Consider the following 14545-nt stretch of genomic DNA (forward strand, 5'->3'; position numbering starts at 1 on the left):
AAACACGAATTTTAAAAACAAAAATTGTGGCAAAAAAGGAGAAAGAAAGCGACAACACAACAACAAGTAAAATTGTTACAGCAACAGCTTACTAACGAATAAAAATGGATGACTGGGACGAAGCAGATTTAGTACCAAGTCTGTTTGAAAATGCAGCAGAAATGAAGCTTTCGAATTTTTGTATCGCTGCACAAGAAGGGAATATTGAAAAGGTAGCTACACATTTTATTGTAATTTAAATGAGATAAAACATTAAGATAGGTGTGTTTATATTTTTTATTTAGACATTTTACCAAAGCAGGAACAGGTTGCACCAACGAAAATACACCTCTTCACAGTTTAATATTTCTTTTTACGGAAAAATTGTTGAGGCTTTTAACTAGCTATATCATCGAGTGTAGATAGATAACAAGGTGCTGACTCGATGAAAGCGCCATATATAGCAAGGGCAGTCGTGGGCGTTTTTTTCTTTTTTTCAAGGTTTTTGTCTGTAACCACCCAAGAGGGTGCCGATAAGGCGCAAACGCCAGCATATATACGAGCTAGTTTGGGCGACTTTTCAAATAATGGTTGGGAAGAAGCCGCTTGATGAGAAAGGAGTTAAGTTTATATATAAGTTATTTGTAAAGTAAACTTTTTCAAAAACCATCAAAAACAGTTCTTCTAAGAACTTCGCTACGGCATAGTAAGTTTATTTTAATTTTTATAGTTTTTTTGAATCATATTAGTGTCTGTTTTTTTTTCTTTCAGGCATTGTTCGGGTCTATGCAGGTTTTTTCGGGCGAATACTTGAATTTTTTTGAAAACGCCGAACTCACCCGAAAACGCCTGCACTTTTTACGGCGTATGCGGCTTATCGGCACCCTCATGACCACCCGTGAAAAGCCTTGGCCCTCCCCAAATTGCACCTGAAATGCAGCGCACACAAGCTCATTGTTCTCATTTAAAATTTGTCAACAAGAAGGAAGGTGCTATTTTGTCGTTGTACTCTTAGGTTATTATTTGTGGGATTTTATGATAGCTAAATATTTATCGAATAAATGATATAAAAAACAGTTTTTTTAAAACTCTTCCACTACCACTGCTTGATGTTAAAAGATTAAATTATACATGATAATAAATGTTTAAAAAGAATTTGTTTTGGGTTGATTTAGGGTTTCTCCGGGCGAAATTCATGGGGACGAGGATGATTGAAAAACATAAACATTGTTTTGATTTTTTGTTGTTGTTGTTGTTATGTTATTCATTGATAACGCCAGCCCTAGCTGTGAGAAAAAGTGATGGTGTGTGGTACATCAAACTCCCAAATAACACATGGCTTGTGATGGTCATCGCACTCCATCTTACAATCACGGCGTGTGCCCCACACCATGAAAAAATGGGATGCAAGGTGTAGAAAAACAAAGCTATATGATTATCAACACAGAAGTGGTACATGTATATATACTGCCATAGTTGTAAATAATTTATTTTCTTCATCTTCAAGTTACGTAAGAAAGCTGAGCACCTAAAATAAATATTTTACCCATGACAATCATTATAATTGCTAGAAATGACCGGTGGGCAGTTGAAATTTCATGGCAGTCAAAAAAATTAGTGTTGCTTACAAATACCCAAGTCTGAAAATTTTCCTATATTTATAATAATTTTTTCATTTATCCCGACGAACAATAGGAAAGATAGAACTGTTGTTGAAATTTTGATGGTGTCACCAGTGCAAACCTTTTGTTTTGGAAATATTTAACATGTTGCATCTATTAAAACTCTGACCAAAATAAGGTATATGATCATGTAGATGTAAGGGTTTAAAAATGTTGCTGATCTCAGCAAAGACCTGTCATTATGCAAAAATATTGCCTTTATTGTACATAGCTTGAACTACTGATCCAAAAAATGTATAGGATTGTGTCCTTTTGACAAACAGTCAAAGAGTTTTATGGCCTGTGTTAAATAAATAGGCACATGGATGTGGTATATACGATACAGAGATCTTAATTGGAAAGATGTCCTTTGTGTCAGGCATTTATCTGAAGAAGATTTGATCCATATTGAAGCTTTTCTGAGATGTACAATGATTTAAGCGTAATTGCGTAGTTAATCAGTATTAAACTTCTAAAGTTTAGTTATGTCATGATGTTCGATATTACAAATGGAGTACCAGTGCTCCAGAGGGAAAGTAACAAGTTTGTTAAAGCAGAAAATCTGAGTGACACTTTTGTTTCTCAATGATGTCACATTGAGTGGTATCAAAAATTGCCAAAGGTTCAAAATTGCAGTCAAACAATGGAAAATCCATGTCTATCAACTCTCTGGATATTGTGCGAGCCATGATTTAGTTGGGATTTAACCCCTTCCCTCATTTAAAATTAGTTTCAAGTGACAGTTTTTCTAAAAACTTCTTGGTGGGCTCTTGGTGTTTTTTGAACGTTTCTTCACTCCAGGTTAAGCTCAGAGTTAACTTATACGTTGATTGTTGACCATAATCTATTGATTTATTCTCTTGTAGCTACAACAAATGCTGGATCAGAAACAAGTCAGGGACATCAACATGCAAAGTCCTAAGAAAAAAGAAACAGCTTTGTTATACGCATGTAGAGGTGGACAATTAAGGGCTGTCAATTTTTTAGTTGAGCATGGTGCTGATGTAAATTTAAAAGGTATGTTTATCTTGAACTTTACCTTGAATATCTCTCTGTTTCGAACAACAATGTCCTGGTCCCTTGCGAGTTTATGTGCAAAAATGCCAAAATTCAGAATATAAGTGTTGGTCTATCTGACCTCAATTGACTCATAATAGCTAGTACAACAAACTACCACAAAATTTGATATATCCAGTAGAAATGTCTGATACATATTAGACAAGAGACAAATGTTTTCTGTTTGATTTAGACATTCGTGGCAAACATAGTCTTCACTTAGCTTCATCAGGAGGATTTTTAGAGATTGTAAAATATTTGATTAATCAAAAAGCAAAACTAGACGTTGTGGACAAATATGGCCGAAGTTGTTTACATTGGGCTGCAACAAACAAACATTACGATATTGCTGTATTATTGCTGGAATCAGGTAAATAAACATTTTTGTTTATTTGTTGCAGTCAAAGCAAAAATATATTTTATTTATTTTATTTACAGAAATAAATTAAATTGAACACGCACTTTATTTAAAGGAATCTATTGTCATGCCAAAGAACTTTATTGTTATGCCAAAAATGGTGTTTCGTTACTGAATTGAGTTCTTTGATGCTACTCGTTACTTGTCAGTCACTCTTTAATATTTTTCCTATCTAAGAGAATTTGCTCAGTGTATCTATTTTTTCTTTAACGTGACCAATTTTAATATCAGTTAGGAAGCTGAAATTTTAATCATGTAAACATGCTATCAAACAAACAAGCAAATAAATGGACAACATTGTAAGAAATTGTTTTAAAGTCTCTTTCATTGCTTGGGTTTTTAAAATTACCAAATCATTTAACCAGTGTAGTGCAGAAAAAAATAATGTTTTTTATTAATCATGCTGCAATAGAAAAGAGCTGAAACCGTTAATAAGTGGCCACTCTTGCATAGACAATCTTCTACAGTGTGTAGGTTTGCATTTCCAAACACGCATCAGTATTTTACTATCAACTTCAATATACTTAGGTGCTCCAGTCACATACAGCATATCCAACAATTGGCAACCGTTACACGAAGCAGCGAAAAGTAATGAAGTGCAAATTTTACAATTGTTGATGAAGAATGGTGCACATATCAATAACCCTGTGACAGGTCAGTTTTGAGATAATTGTGTCACATTTAGTTTCAAAGATGGCTGATTTACAACTAGTTTTATAGATGGATTTCTTGGTTAGTGTGATCATGTTCTCTGATTATATGCATCTTATTCGTAGACAATAAGCCTCAGCCATTCAGCCCACTTCATATTGCTGCGCGTGAGGGAAGTGTGGAATGTTTAAAGTTATTGCTGAAGAATAAAGCAGTTGTAAACGCTGTCAACCGGGGTGAGTATTTTCGTGATGAATAAAAGTTATTTTAGGTGGTTAATTCTATAAAAAACTTGTATTTTTGGACCTTCCTCCTTGTTATGTGTTTAATGATCAAATATTTTATTTACATATACTGTTTCTATTCGGTCTGGGGCGGAATCCTGACGGGTTTTTTTTAATAACTCCCTACCGCTAAGCTGCATGGCTATGTACTTACTGAGTGTCAATATTTATCTATTAGACACTTGTATGCTAAATTTTTAGGTCCCATGCCTGTCAGAGGCTTTGATATTGGCTATTACTCGAAACTACCCCTAAAAATCTCTTTGAAACCCTTATAATGGGGAAAATATAATAACTCTTGTTAGGATTATAGTTAGAACTTGAAACTTACAACACAACATTGTTTCATCAAGAAGAATTATTTTCCATGTTTGGACACGTGATTAATCCGATTTTTTCGGATTTTACCCGAAAATAAAAAAAAAAAACAGATTTTCGGGCAATTTTTCATACGACCTATGTAAAAACCGGAAAATATGTTAAATAAATTTGATGTAGGTTTCAGAAAACTCAAACAGAATGTAAAAATTCGCTCTATAACTAAAGTAATTGAATTTTAACCAGCTGGTGGTATTTTGAAGAAATTTCAAGCTTTTGATTACGTCACAGAAATTATGCTGACGCAAGCAAAAATTTATTACCGTCATTATGAATTATGTTGAATATATTTTATTTGGTTATTAGAAACTTTAAACAGGATGTTAAAGTAATCGAATTAGAAGCAAACAATGTTTCAACAAATCTTATGCTTCCGAAGACGTCACAGGAAAAATGCTGACATAAGCATAACGTTTTTCTACCATTCTGTTGCTTTTATGACATAAGCTTAAATAAAGCTTAAGTCCAATTGTTTATGGAGGCGATGGGAAAGAGTAAGGACAGAATCCTCCCGGTCACAAAATGTTCGAAAAAAAACCGGACTGAATAAGGTTAAAAACACGAAATTTTTAAATTTTTGTTTGAATCAATTATCTAACTTCCTTGTTTTCCATTGGTAAACTGGTAAATAAATAAAAATACATCTTTTCAATAAAACAAAGAATTTTCAACTGATATATGTGTAACATAGTTTTATTTGGTTTCAGGTAAATCAACAGCTCTACATGAAGCAGCTTTCAAAGGATCGAAGGAATGCTGTCGTGAGCTGATTCTACATGGTGCTGATCCGCACGCAAGAAATAATTTAGAAAGAACTCCATTATTAGAAGCTTGTAATCGAGGTGTGTGATTGTTTTCAGCTCTTTTCCACTTTTGGAACAAAAAGTAAATTTTTAATGTCCAATCTGTCTACACTGTATAAAAACCTATCGTTATGCTTTCAACTTATGCTTTCTTTATTAGAAAACACTTGTGATTATCGAAAGATTAAAAGTTGTTTTTACGCATAGGACTTCGAATAATAAGTTTTAAAAAGTCTCTATGCTTCATACGATGACCCTTCAATCTTGCTAGTTGTTCCCCCTTCTCCTCGTCCTCCTCCTCTTCCTCCTCTTCCTCCTCTTCCTCCTCCTTCCTCTCCGCAGAAGTGTCACATACAGAGCGAATCTTCTGTCCAACGATAACGATATTATAACTTAATTCGAGTACCGTTTAGTAACTGCTTGTTTTTACCTTTTGTTTTGTCTGTAGTTAACTTCATGTATGTGTGTTTAAATTTCGACTACGTAAATTTTAGGCAACTTACAAGCCGCCATGTTGCTGCTTGATGCCGGCTGTTTTGTAAATCGGCCCGACAGAGTGGGAGACACAGCTCTACATCATTTGCTACGTCACAACCAAGAACGGTTGACTGCGGAACAACTGGCAGGATTTACAGACATTTTATTACAATATGGTGCTAAGATGAATACTGTCGGCACCGATGATGAAACTCCGTTGATGCTGACTCAGCGTATGATGGAGAAAGATGTATATGATGTTATGTGCACAGCGATGGGTAAGCAGAGTCTATTATTTATTACAATGTTTTGTTACCGGAGAGTACGGTATGTATTGTATCTGATATGGAAATGAACTGCACAGAAGTTCAATTTTAAAATGCTTTTACTAAAAAAAGAATTCATGGATGCGCAAATGTTAAAAAACATTTGCGCATCCGCTAAAGGTCGTTTTTGCGGGTGTTTTTGTGAAAACAAGATAATAAGCTTGTAGAGAAAAAATAAAACAATGAACAGTGGCAAATTTTTTTTATTTATTTATTTATTATTATTATTTTATTTTATTTTATTTTTTTGCTCCTGCAAGTATTAACAAACAAAAAAATTCGTGCGAAAAATAATCGTTCGAAGAAAAGTAACAAACTGATCTGTAGTCAAGAGAAGAATTGCTTACCTTTAGTACAATACATTTTACGTTTCCCTTTCATCTTTGTGAAAGTCAGATTTAAAACATTTGTTATTTTTTTAGAGAAACCACGTTCGTTGCTTCACTGTGCGAAGATAATGTGTCGTAAGATAGTTTGTTGTCAATATGAGAACATCAAAAACTTCCCTATCCCGAAAAATTTACAAATATATTTATTACAAAATTCAAAATATTATTCTGGATGGTAAAATAGTAGTTGTAATTTCGCACGTGTACAATGTTATTTTTTTACTGTTTTTATTATTAATTAGATGTTTTATTTATTGGTATATTTCTAAATATTTTCCTTATTTTTATCTTCTATTTAACGTTTTGTTTTAAAATGTTATTTAAAATCTCTCAATATTTTCAAAGTTTTATAAATTGAAAAAGAACATAGAGGGTGAAATGGCTGAAAAAATATGAACAAAATAACAAGAAAGAAAAACAATGGCGATGGTAAAATTTTTGTGAATAATGCAACAAATATGCGAAAACCTGATTTGTAAAAAAGTTATTAATTGTTGTCTCGATAAGTGATATTTTCATTGCTTTTTTTAACGATTTTTACCAACATTTTTCACCTTTTTTTGCTTCTTTTTTTTTGGTGTCTTAAAACTCTATTTGATATGGAAGTTAAATTTTTAATATTTTCTGAATTACTTGCTCAATTCTTACCAAAATTTAGTGACTGTTAATATTTTTTACGACTGGTATATTTTCTAACAATTTAGACTCTGTCTGTTGACGACGTCATAAATTATTAAACATTGCTCAAAACTACCATAACAAACTATTTGAAATGGAAAATACTATAAATTCTGGCCTATTGATCGAGCGTGAAAATTACAAAGTCGTGTGATACGAATAGGGTGTAGTTATTGAATAACTTATAATTTGCTATAAAATTAATTGGAAACCCGCGGACCGCGGATCTATTCCTGCTCACTGCTAGGTAGTGTGTTACTTATGCACAAAGTAGTTCTTCTTCACTTCATATATATGATCACTAACATAAAAAAGTGACGGAGGTGTGCAATCGACCGTCACTTATATTGACCGTTATTGAAATTCACCTATATCGACCGTCATTAAAATTCACTTAAATCAACCGTTATTGAAATTCACTTGTATCGACCGTTATTGAAATTCACTTATATCGACCGTTATTGAAATTCACTTGTATCGACCGGCATTGAATTTTACTCATGTTTAGATGTATTGTTTTTAACGCAATTAATTTTATTTTATTTTTTGCATTTTTTTTGGTAAAACTTTAAATTATCAAACACTAACACTGCTTGTCAAACGTATTTTATCTGATCAAAATGGCTAATAAATTGCGGCTTTGTGCTAACAATGCTCCAAAAATGTACAACTTGTACTTTGTATTACTATATACCTACCTATCCTATATTCAAATATTTCCCGCCCTCTAGTGGGCGCTACATATGTAACCAAAAAGGCGGAAGTTTATTATATGAAAGAGTCGCTTATGGTTCTGGTTTTCCAGCTAGTATATTCCACTGTTTATATCATCCAGTTTTGTCCATAACTATTTTGTAACCTATTTACAAATGTGTGTGTACGTGTGTGTGTGCAACTTTGTATTGTATCTAGCTTTGATTAGAGGGTTGGGCAGCAGGTTGCAATCACGCGCCACCAGCATCGTCAACTGTATTCATATTTTGTAAAACCAAATTGCGTGAAAACTTGTGTCTTTCTGGTGTTTGTAATTCTATAACGAAAAGTGAGAATCCGCTGTATTTTTGAAGATGATAAAGCGAATTTCATGCATTCGAATGTTTGCTTTTTGTAATTATGTCACGTTTAAGCCACTAAACTGCAACCTCGTTTCCAAGGTATTTTTTAATGTATAACGGCAAGAGAAAAGACGCTCTGGAAACGAGGTTGCACAAAACAGTTTTTAAATCTGTATCAAAAGAATTTGAAACAAGTCAAACTTGTGATATTATTTTTTTTTTCATTTACAAAAAAACCATTTAAAGCTCACCTTTTCTTTGTTTTCGCCTCTGATTGGCTGCGCATACTTTGGGGACAGTCAAACAAATACAGAACAGGAGAAGAAGTCCTGGTAATATACCAGCAACAACTATCAAACTTGCTCGTTTCGATTCAAAGTCAGGATCATCTAAAATTTTAAATAAATCACAAAATAATCGTGACTGTACTTGAATCATCGAATCGAATTTTTTTACGGGTCTTTGTAAGTTTTTACTTGCTTAGCATGTGTCTGTAGAGAGGTCTTAAGTTCATTGAAATCTCCTGTTTAAACCACAAAAGCCATGCAAGCACAGCAACTGCCTAATTAAACAACCACTTTTGAAAAGGCACTGAAGATATCAAACCTATTCTGATCGCTAATCAGAAAAAATCGATTGGAACTTTTGCTGTGCGTGGTATGACTCGTCGGGTTCGAACCCAAGACCTTTCGCACTGAAAGCCAATGCTCTACCACAGTGTTACACCGCATATAGTATAATTCTAACGAATGCATTGCAGGTAAATGCATTATCGTTGTAGCATAACCAACTTTATCACATAACTGCGTCAATATTTATGAGTCCTATGCGTTTCTTTTAAACATCCTATAGCCTAACCTCACTGCATTGTCCAAGTATTTAAAAATTCGCGCGCTTTAACAACTAAAAACTGATAGAACATTGATATTTAATTGCAGAAAAGAGACTCGTTCATAATGGTTACATCATCGTGTTCTCACATACCTTTACATTTACAAGAAGGACATTTGCTCGTAAAGTTTACGTAGCCGTGTTCACACGAAGAGCAGTCGTACGATGGACACTCTAAAGAAAGCAAAAAAAGAGAAACTGGAAATGAAACGACTTTTAATTTATTTTTTAAAACAGGAGTTGATTTGTGCCTCAAAATTTGTTAGGAGTTAATTTGTGCCTAAAAAATAAGGATGATGAAAACTGATTTTCATCGAAATGGCTATGAATAAACTCTTTTTGTGCAGGATACAGAGTTTTAAAACTTTATGGAAGGAATTTCGAAATACCTTTAATCGTACTGCGCACATAACAGATACCAAGGTGGGGAAGATACAGGATTGTCTTAAGAGCGATATTGTTTCCCCTCTGTTTTGTTTTTCAAAATAACTTGAAACACACTGCAGTTTTTAACGGCTTTCGAAAGAATGTCGTAAGTCAATACAGTTGCAAATGAACAATACATTTCGTTAGAGACTTTTGAAATAGTTACAAAATTTACCTGTAGGTTTTATAGTGCTGGTTCTTACTGTCTGTGTGGTTTGCGGTAACTGCGTGGTCTGTGTGAACTGTGTAGTCTGTGTAAGCTGCGTAGTTTGTTCTAACTGCGTGAAATATGGGTGCTGCGTGGTCTGTGTGAACTGTGTGAATAGCGCGGACTGTGTCAACAGTTTGGAATATGAGTTCATTTGATATGTTAATGGTGTTCGTCTCTCTTTTGTGCTTGTGCGTTTAATGTCTGTTATAAAAATTGAATAAGGTACCGGCAACGTGGTTGCTACATTTGACACCGCAACATCTGTAGCGACCACTGTAGACATCGTTAAATTTGTCGCCATCCCTAATAAAATCGTTGTTTTTGTCGTATTAGTTGACGTTGTTTTGTATACCATTTCTGAACGCGTTAGTTGCGGTGTCGGTAACACTTCTGTTGTGATTGCCGACGTATTTGAAAGTGTCAAGAAAAATAAGTTAAATAACGCTATAAAATACGTCTTTGACAGTGTATTGAATTTTTCTGACATGTTACTTCGGCTAATGCCATCAATTGCTATAATAAAACGAAGAAGAAGCGAAATACAATTTTTTGCGTCAAAACTATGTGATGCTACAACACGCACGAAATGTATTACAGCACAAAATAACAGCGCGGGAAATATTCACGATGCGCGAATAACCGCGAATTTTTTTCATGGGCTAACGACAATTTTCTATAATAAAAGCCATCATTTTCTGTTCGCGCGAAAAGACCACGTGGTGCCAACTCATCTCCAGTACTATTCTCCACCTATTATACTTTAACGGGACGGCTATTTAGAATATCATAGGCGTAGAATACCCCAGTGTAACGGGGAAGTAGGAATTCAGGGAATTAAGACCCATGAGTCCTAAATCCCTGGGGAGTTTTGACATGGGGAGTTTTAATACCCTGGTGAATCAGGAATCCATTGAGGAATTAGGACTCTACCAGAAATGCAACTCGTTGGGGCTTTACGAGGTGACGAACTTTACCGACCATGGCTTAGTTTCATTAAAGAAACAAAATGGAACCGTTTTAAAAATGAAGTTTAACAAGCTCCCTCTTAATCTTTATATAGGAGGTAATACGGATTACATCAACGATGACTACGTCATTATAACTGAAAAAGAAAATGATGTTAACTGTGATAATAACCTATTTAAACGGATGTAATGCGGCAAACCATGTCTAAACGACGAGCTAACCGACTCAACTAATCTATGGTATAAATTACCAGATGAAATCGTGGAAACCATATTATTAAACGCAATTTCCAGCTCTAAAAACCCAATACAAGAATACCATTCAATAATTCGAATATGCTTTAGATTTCAAATCGTAAAATAAAAAGGAATACAACTGCTTCCACGTGTTTACATTCAGGCACATGAAGCATTCAAGCACTCTTATCGCCAAAATCTGATGTTAGTATCAGAAAATTGAAAATATTTGGTCAAAATAGCGAACTTATCTTAGACATATCAAATCTTATCAGCGAAAAGAAATGGAGATCAGCTTAGCTTATTCTTTGTTAAGAAAAGTATTTACTGGAATTTACTGAAAAAGTGTTGTTGAATCACTTTCTAAAAACGAAGATATCGCGTTCTGGTTACAAAATGAGTTTTATTACTTAAAAGAAAAAGATCAAAACATTTTGATATCTAAAGATGCCTGGCTTAACGATAACATGATGGACGCTGCCTAAAAACTTATATGCAAAGCTTTAGGCAAAATAGACCACTTCCAGTCAGGTCTCAATTCACAAAAGAAAACAAATTATCTTTTCAGCAGTTAGTAACGAGCACATACAGTTGCCACATGACGGGAACCAACATAGGCTACTCTCCTTCTGTTCCTGTAACCGTGTTCAAATTTGCGGCAGCTTGAACAACAAAGCTGGTCATGTACATTGAGAAGTTTAAACGCACTCTATCAAAAATTCAAAGACACCTCAACTGGAAAACTCACAATGTCATTTCATCCTGTTCAAAAGCAAGAAGATGGTTTCAACTGTGGCGTATTTGCCATGGCTTACGCAGCCGAAATTCTGGATGGGAAATCGCCCATTAAAGCTCGATTTGATGTGCAACAGATGAGAAGCCATCTAATTTCGTGTTTAGTGGAGAAAGAATTGCGACCATTTCCAAAAGTACAACGAAATAATGTACCTGGAGCAAAATAACTTTCAGTTATACTATTTTTGGAATTCGTTGAAATATTATTGTTTCCATTGTTAATATTATTTTTAAAGCACATTTATATATTTTTATACTTCTGCATGCATGTATACACACACCCAATACTAATATCGAAAACCTCTGGTGCATGGAATATAACAAATGAAAATTGAATTAGACGCAGTAGCCGTCAAAATGTACAAATAATTAAAAAACCGTGAGGCGCCGATCATAACAATATTATTTTTGTCAACACAGATTTGTATACAACAGTGTATTTTGTGTGCAGCTCGGGTTTTTTAAAATATAATGCTTCAATGGTGTTATTACTCTCTTTGATTCATAAGTACAAGAAACGCGTTTAAATAAAAAAGACTAATTGTTATACAAAGAATAGCATAGGAATGTCATAATTGACATTAAATTGAACAAATTGCTTTGTAGTGACAGAAGTAAAAACATCGCGTTGTAGCTCATATCGTGAAAGTCTGAATGAAGAAGAAAATACTTAAATAGAATTTTGTAAAAATGAAAGCGAATAATTTCAATAGTTGTAATTATCAACCCAAAGTTTTTAATTGAAACTGAAAAACATAACTTGTTTGAAAATTTTAACTTCCTAGATTGAGTAAAAAACGCATCCTCTACACAAATCTCCCCATATCATCAATATTTAACGAAAATTTTTTTAGGGCCTAGCCTCCACCCAGCCACTAGGTTGCTACTGCTCTGAAGGGAGATCTCCTTCTTATCAGAAAATGCAAGCCTTGTAATTCCGCTTCGTTTTATCGACAGCATAGTGTTGGAACAAAACTTAAATTTTAATGCATTAAATAGTACAACTTTGAATTTGATAGTCAAAACAAACTTTCAAACCATAGAATTACCTGCTCTTTGCCATTGAAAAGTTATAAAATAACAAATAAGATAACCAACATACAAATTTCCGAGTTTAAAACGCACTCTGTTCTATCACAAGTTAAGTGTCTACTTTCGATTTGCAATACAGCATTATAAAATCGTGTATTGACATGTTGATTTTGTCACGTTTGTTTTTAAGAAGCAATAAAAACAAATCATCACGCTCCTCCTTAGGGCTTTTCCAACTAATTAACAGCGTATGTATTTAATACTTATAACTTCTCATAGGGAGAGTCTGTATTTTTAAACAATTTACTTGTGCTGCATCTCGGAAATCCGAATAAAGTCAAAGCTGATATTACACATCCTGCTGGACATTTTCCTGGTGAAGTCATATATCAAACAAAAGTTCCCCTTTAACTCCAGTAGAGTATACTTACGGCCATTGTCACAACGCGTTTACAAATAAAGCTAATTAGAACAAGAAAACTGTCCGGTTTGATCACACATTTATATTGTATACATACTTTATACTTCAATATTGGTTATGTTTATATATCTTGTATCTATGGCAGTGTTCTTGTTTATATAGACCTGTTGTATAATTTTTATTTTACTTGAAAATGGGTGTATGACACCCGAATTGTCGTAAAATGTTGTTATGATTTGTACACATATACATGGATGTCCAAGTTTTAACATAAAATATTGTCAATCAAATTTCTTATGTCTAATGTAAAAAGCGGTTTACACAACACTATGATGATAAAAAATTAAAATGTATTTACAGTGGACTCTTCATAACTCGAACAGCCACGGGGAATCAGAAACCGTTCGAGTAATAGAGAGGTTCGGGTAATAGAGAGTTGGGAGTTTTTCCAAGTTTTTGTATAAATTTTGTATAAATGGCCAATTAAGCGAGAATTTTCTCCCTTATATGGAATGGGGCCGAAATCTTTCTTTGTACAGGATAAAATCTCGACCTTGTGGGCTAAGAACAGACTGAAAAAATAAAAACTAGAAAATATTTTATCTCAACGATTTATTCTTGGGAAGAAAAGTAATCCGAAATTAGAGTTTGCAAGGTTGACAAGGTACTGGTAGGTACACCGAATCGGGCAGCAACATCTTTTGGAGCAGTTCCTTTCTCCAACTCCTAACGCTTTGTATTTTATTTTGTAGGACTTGTTTTCTGCTTTGCGTTTTGTCCCAGCAACAGATGCCATGATTGTAAAACTAGAGAATATTTTATCTCAACGATTTATTCTTGGGAAGAAAAGAAATCCGAAATTAGAGTTTGCAAGGTTGACAAGGTACTGGTAGGTACACCGAATCGGGCAGCAACATTTTTGGAGCAGTTCCTTTCTCCAACTCCTAACGCTTTGTATTTTATTTTGTAGGACTTGTTTTCTGCTTTACGTTTTGTCCCAGCAACAGACGCCATGATTGTAAAACTTCAATCAAAGAATCAATCAAAGAATCGTGTTTACATTTTGTTCGAATGACACATGTAGATACAAAACATTCGAATCAGTTAGGACTCTACTTACGTTTACAGAGCCAATACAATGCAAAAAAAACTGGTTGTGTCATATAAAGTTTTAGATACTGTGTCATATAAAGTTCTAGATATCTGATACATGAGACGTCCGAGTTATAGAGAGGAAATACCCGAAGAGACAAAAAAAACGCTCGAGTTAAGGAGAGATTCAAGTTACAGCGTAATTCGGGGCAAGACGAGTCAATTAAGGGAAGAAACTTAAAAAAACTAAGAAGACAATTGTTTTTTTTAAGAAAATCTAATACAGGCTTAAACAATGATACAAAACCTAAAAACAAACC

At 34.0% G+C, this 14545-nt stretch overlaps 2 protein-coding genes across 2 annotated transcripts; one reads left to right on the forward strand and one right to left on the reverse strand.

Moving 5' to 3' along the window:
• Positions 1-31: 31 nt before the first annotated feature.
• LOC130629374 (26S proteasome non-ATPase regulatory subunit 10-like) lies at positions 32-6802 on the forward strand. Its single transcript, XM_057442531.1, has 8 exons — positions 32-212; positions 2507-2657; positions 2890-3066; positions 3643-3768; positions 3891-4001; positions 5135-5269; positions 5725-5985; positions 6456-6802. Exons 1-8 carry the CDS (start codon positions 105-107, stop codon positions 6599-6601), a joined length of 1215 nt encoding a protein of 404 aa, XP_057298514.1. The 5' UTR covers positions 32-104; the 3' UTR covers positions 6602-6802.
• Positions 6803-7771: 969 nt separating this feature from the next.
• Positions 7772-12953, reverse strand: LOC130629375 (uncharacterized). Its single transcript, XM_057442532.1, has 5 exons — positions 12730-12953; positions 9648-10196; positions 9140-9220; positions 8407-8544; positions 7772-8130 (listed from the first exon to the last, which is right to left on the reverse strand). Exons 2-5 carry the CDS (start codon positions 10168-10170, stop codon positions 8045-8047), a joined length of 828 nt encoding a protein of 275 aa, XP_057298515.1. The 5' UTR covers positions 10171-10196; positions 12730-12953; the 3' UTR covers positions 7772-8044.
• Between the last annotated feature and the right edge of the window lie 1592 nt (positions 12954-14545).

The sequence above is a fragment of the Hydractinia symbiolongicarpus genome, chromosome 2 (genome assembly GCF_029227915.1).
Source record: "Hydractinia symbiolongicarpus strain clone_291-10 chromosome 2, HSymV2.1, whole genome shotgun sequence".
Lineage (NCBI taxonomy): Eukaryota > Metazoa > Cnidaria > Hydrozoa > Anthoathecata > Hydractiniidae > Hydractinia > Hydractinia symbiolongicarpus.

Coding starts and splice junctions, on each gene's coding strand:
- LOC130629375 (XM_057442532.1), bottom strand. CDS start 10,170: ATGTCAGAAAAATTCAATACACTGTCAAAGACGTATTTTATAGCGTTA. Junction 8,545..9,139: donor TCCTTCTTGTAAATGTAAAG/GTATGTGAGAAC, acceptor TTAAAATTTTAG/ATGATCCTGACTTTGAATCG. Junction 8,131..8,406: donor GAGGCGAAAACAAAGAAAAG/GTGAGCTTTAAA, acceptor TTTTCGTTATAG/AATTACAAACACCAGAAAGA.
- LOC130629374 (XM_057442531.1), top strand. CDS start 105: ATGGATGACTGGGACGAAGCAGATTTAGTACCAAGTCTGTTTGAAAAT. Junction 2,658..2,889: donor TGCTGATGTAAATTTAAAAG/GTATGTTTATCT, acceptor TGTTTGATTTAG/ACATTCGTGGCAAACATAGT. Junction 3,067..3,642: donor TGTATTATTGCTGGAATCAG/GTAAATAAACAT, acceptor CAATATACTTAG/GTGCTCCAGTCACATACAGC.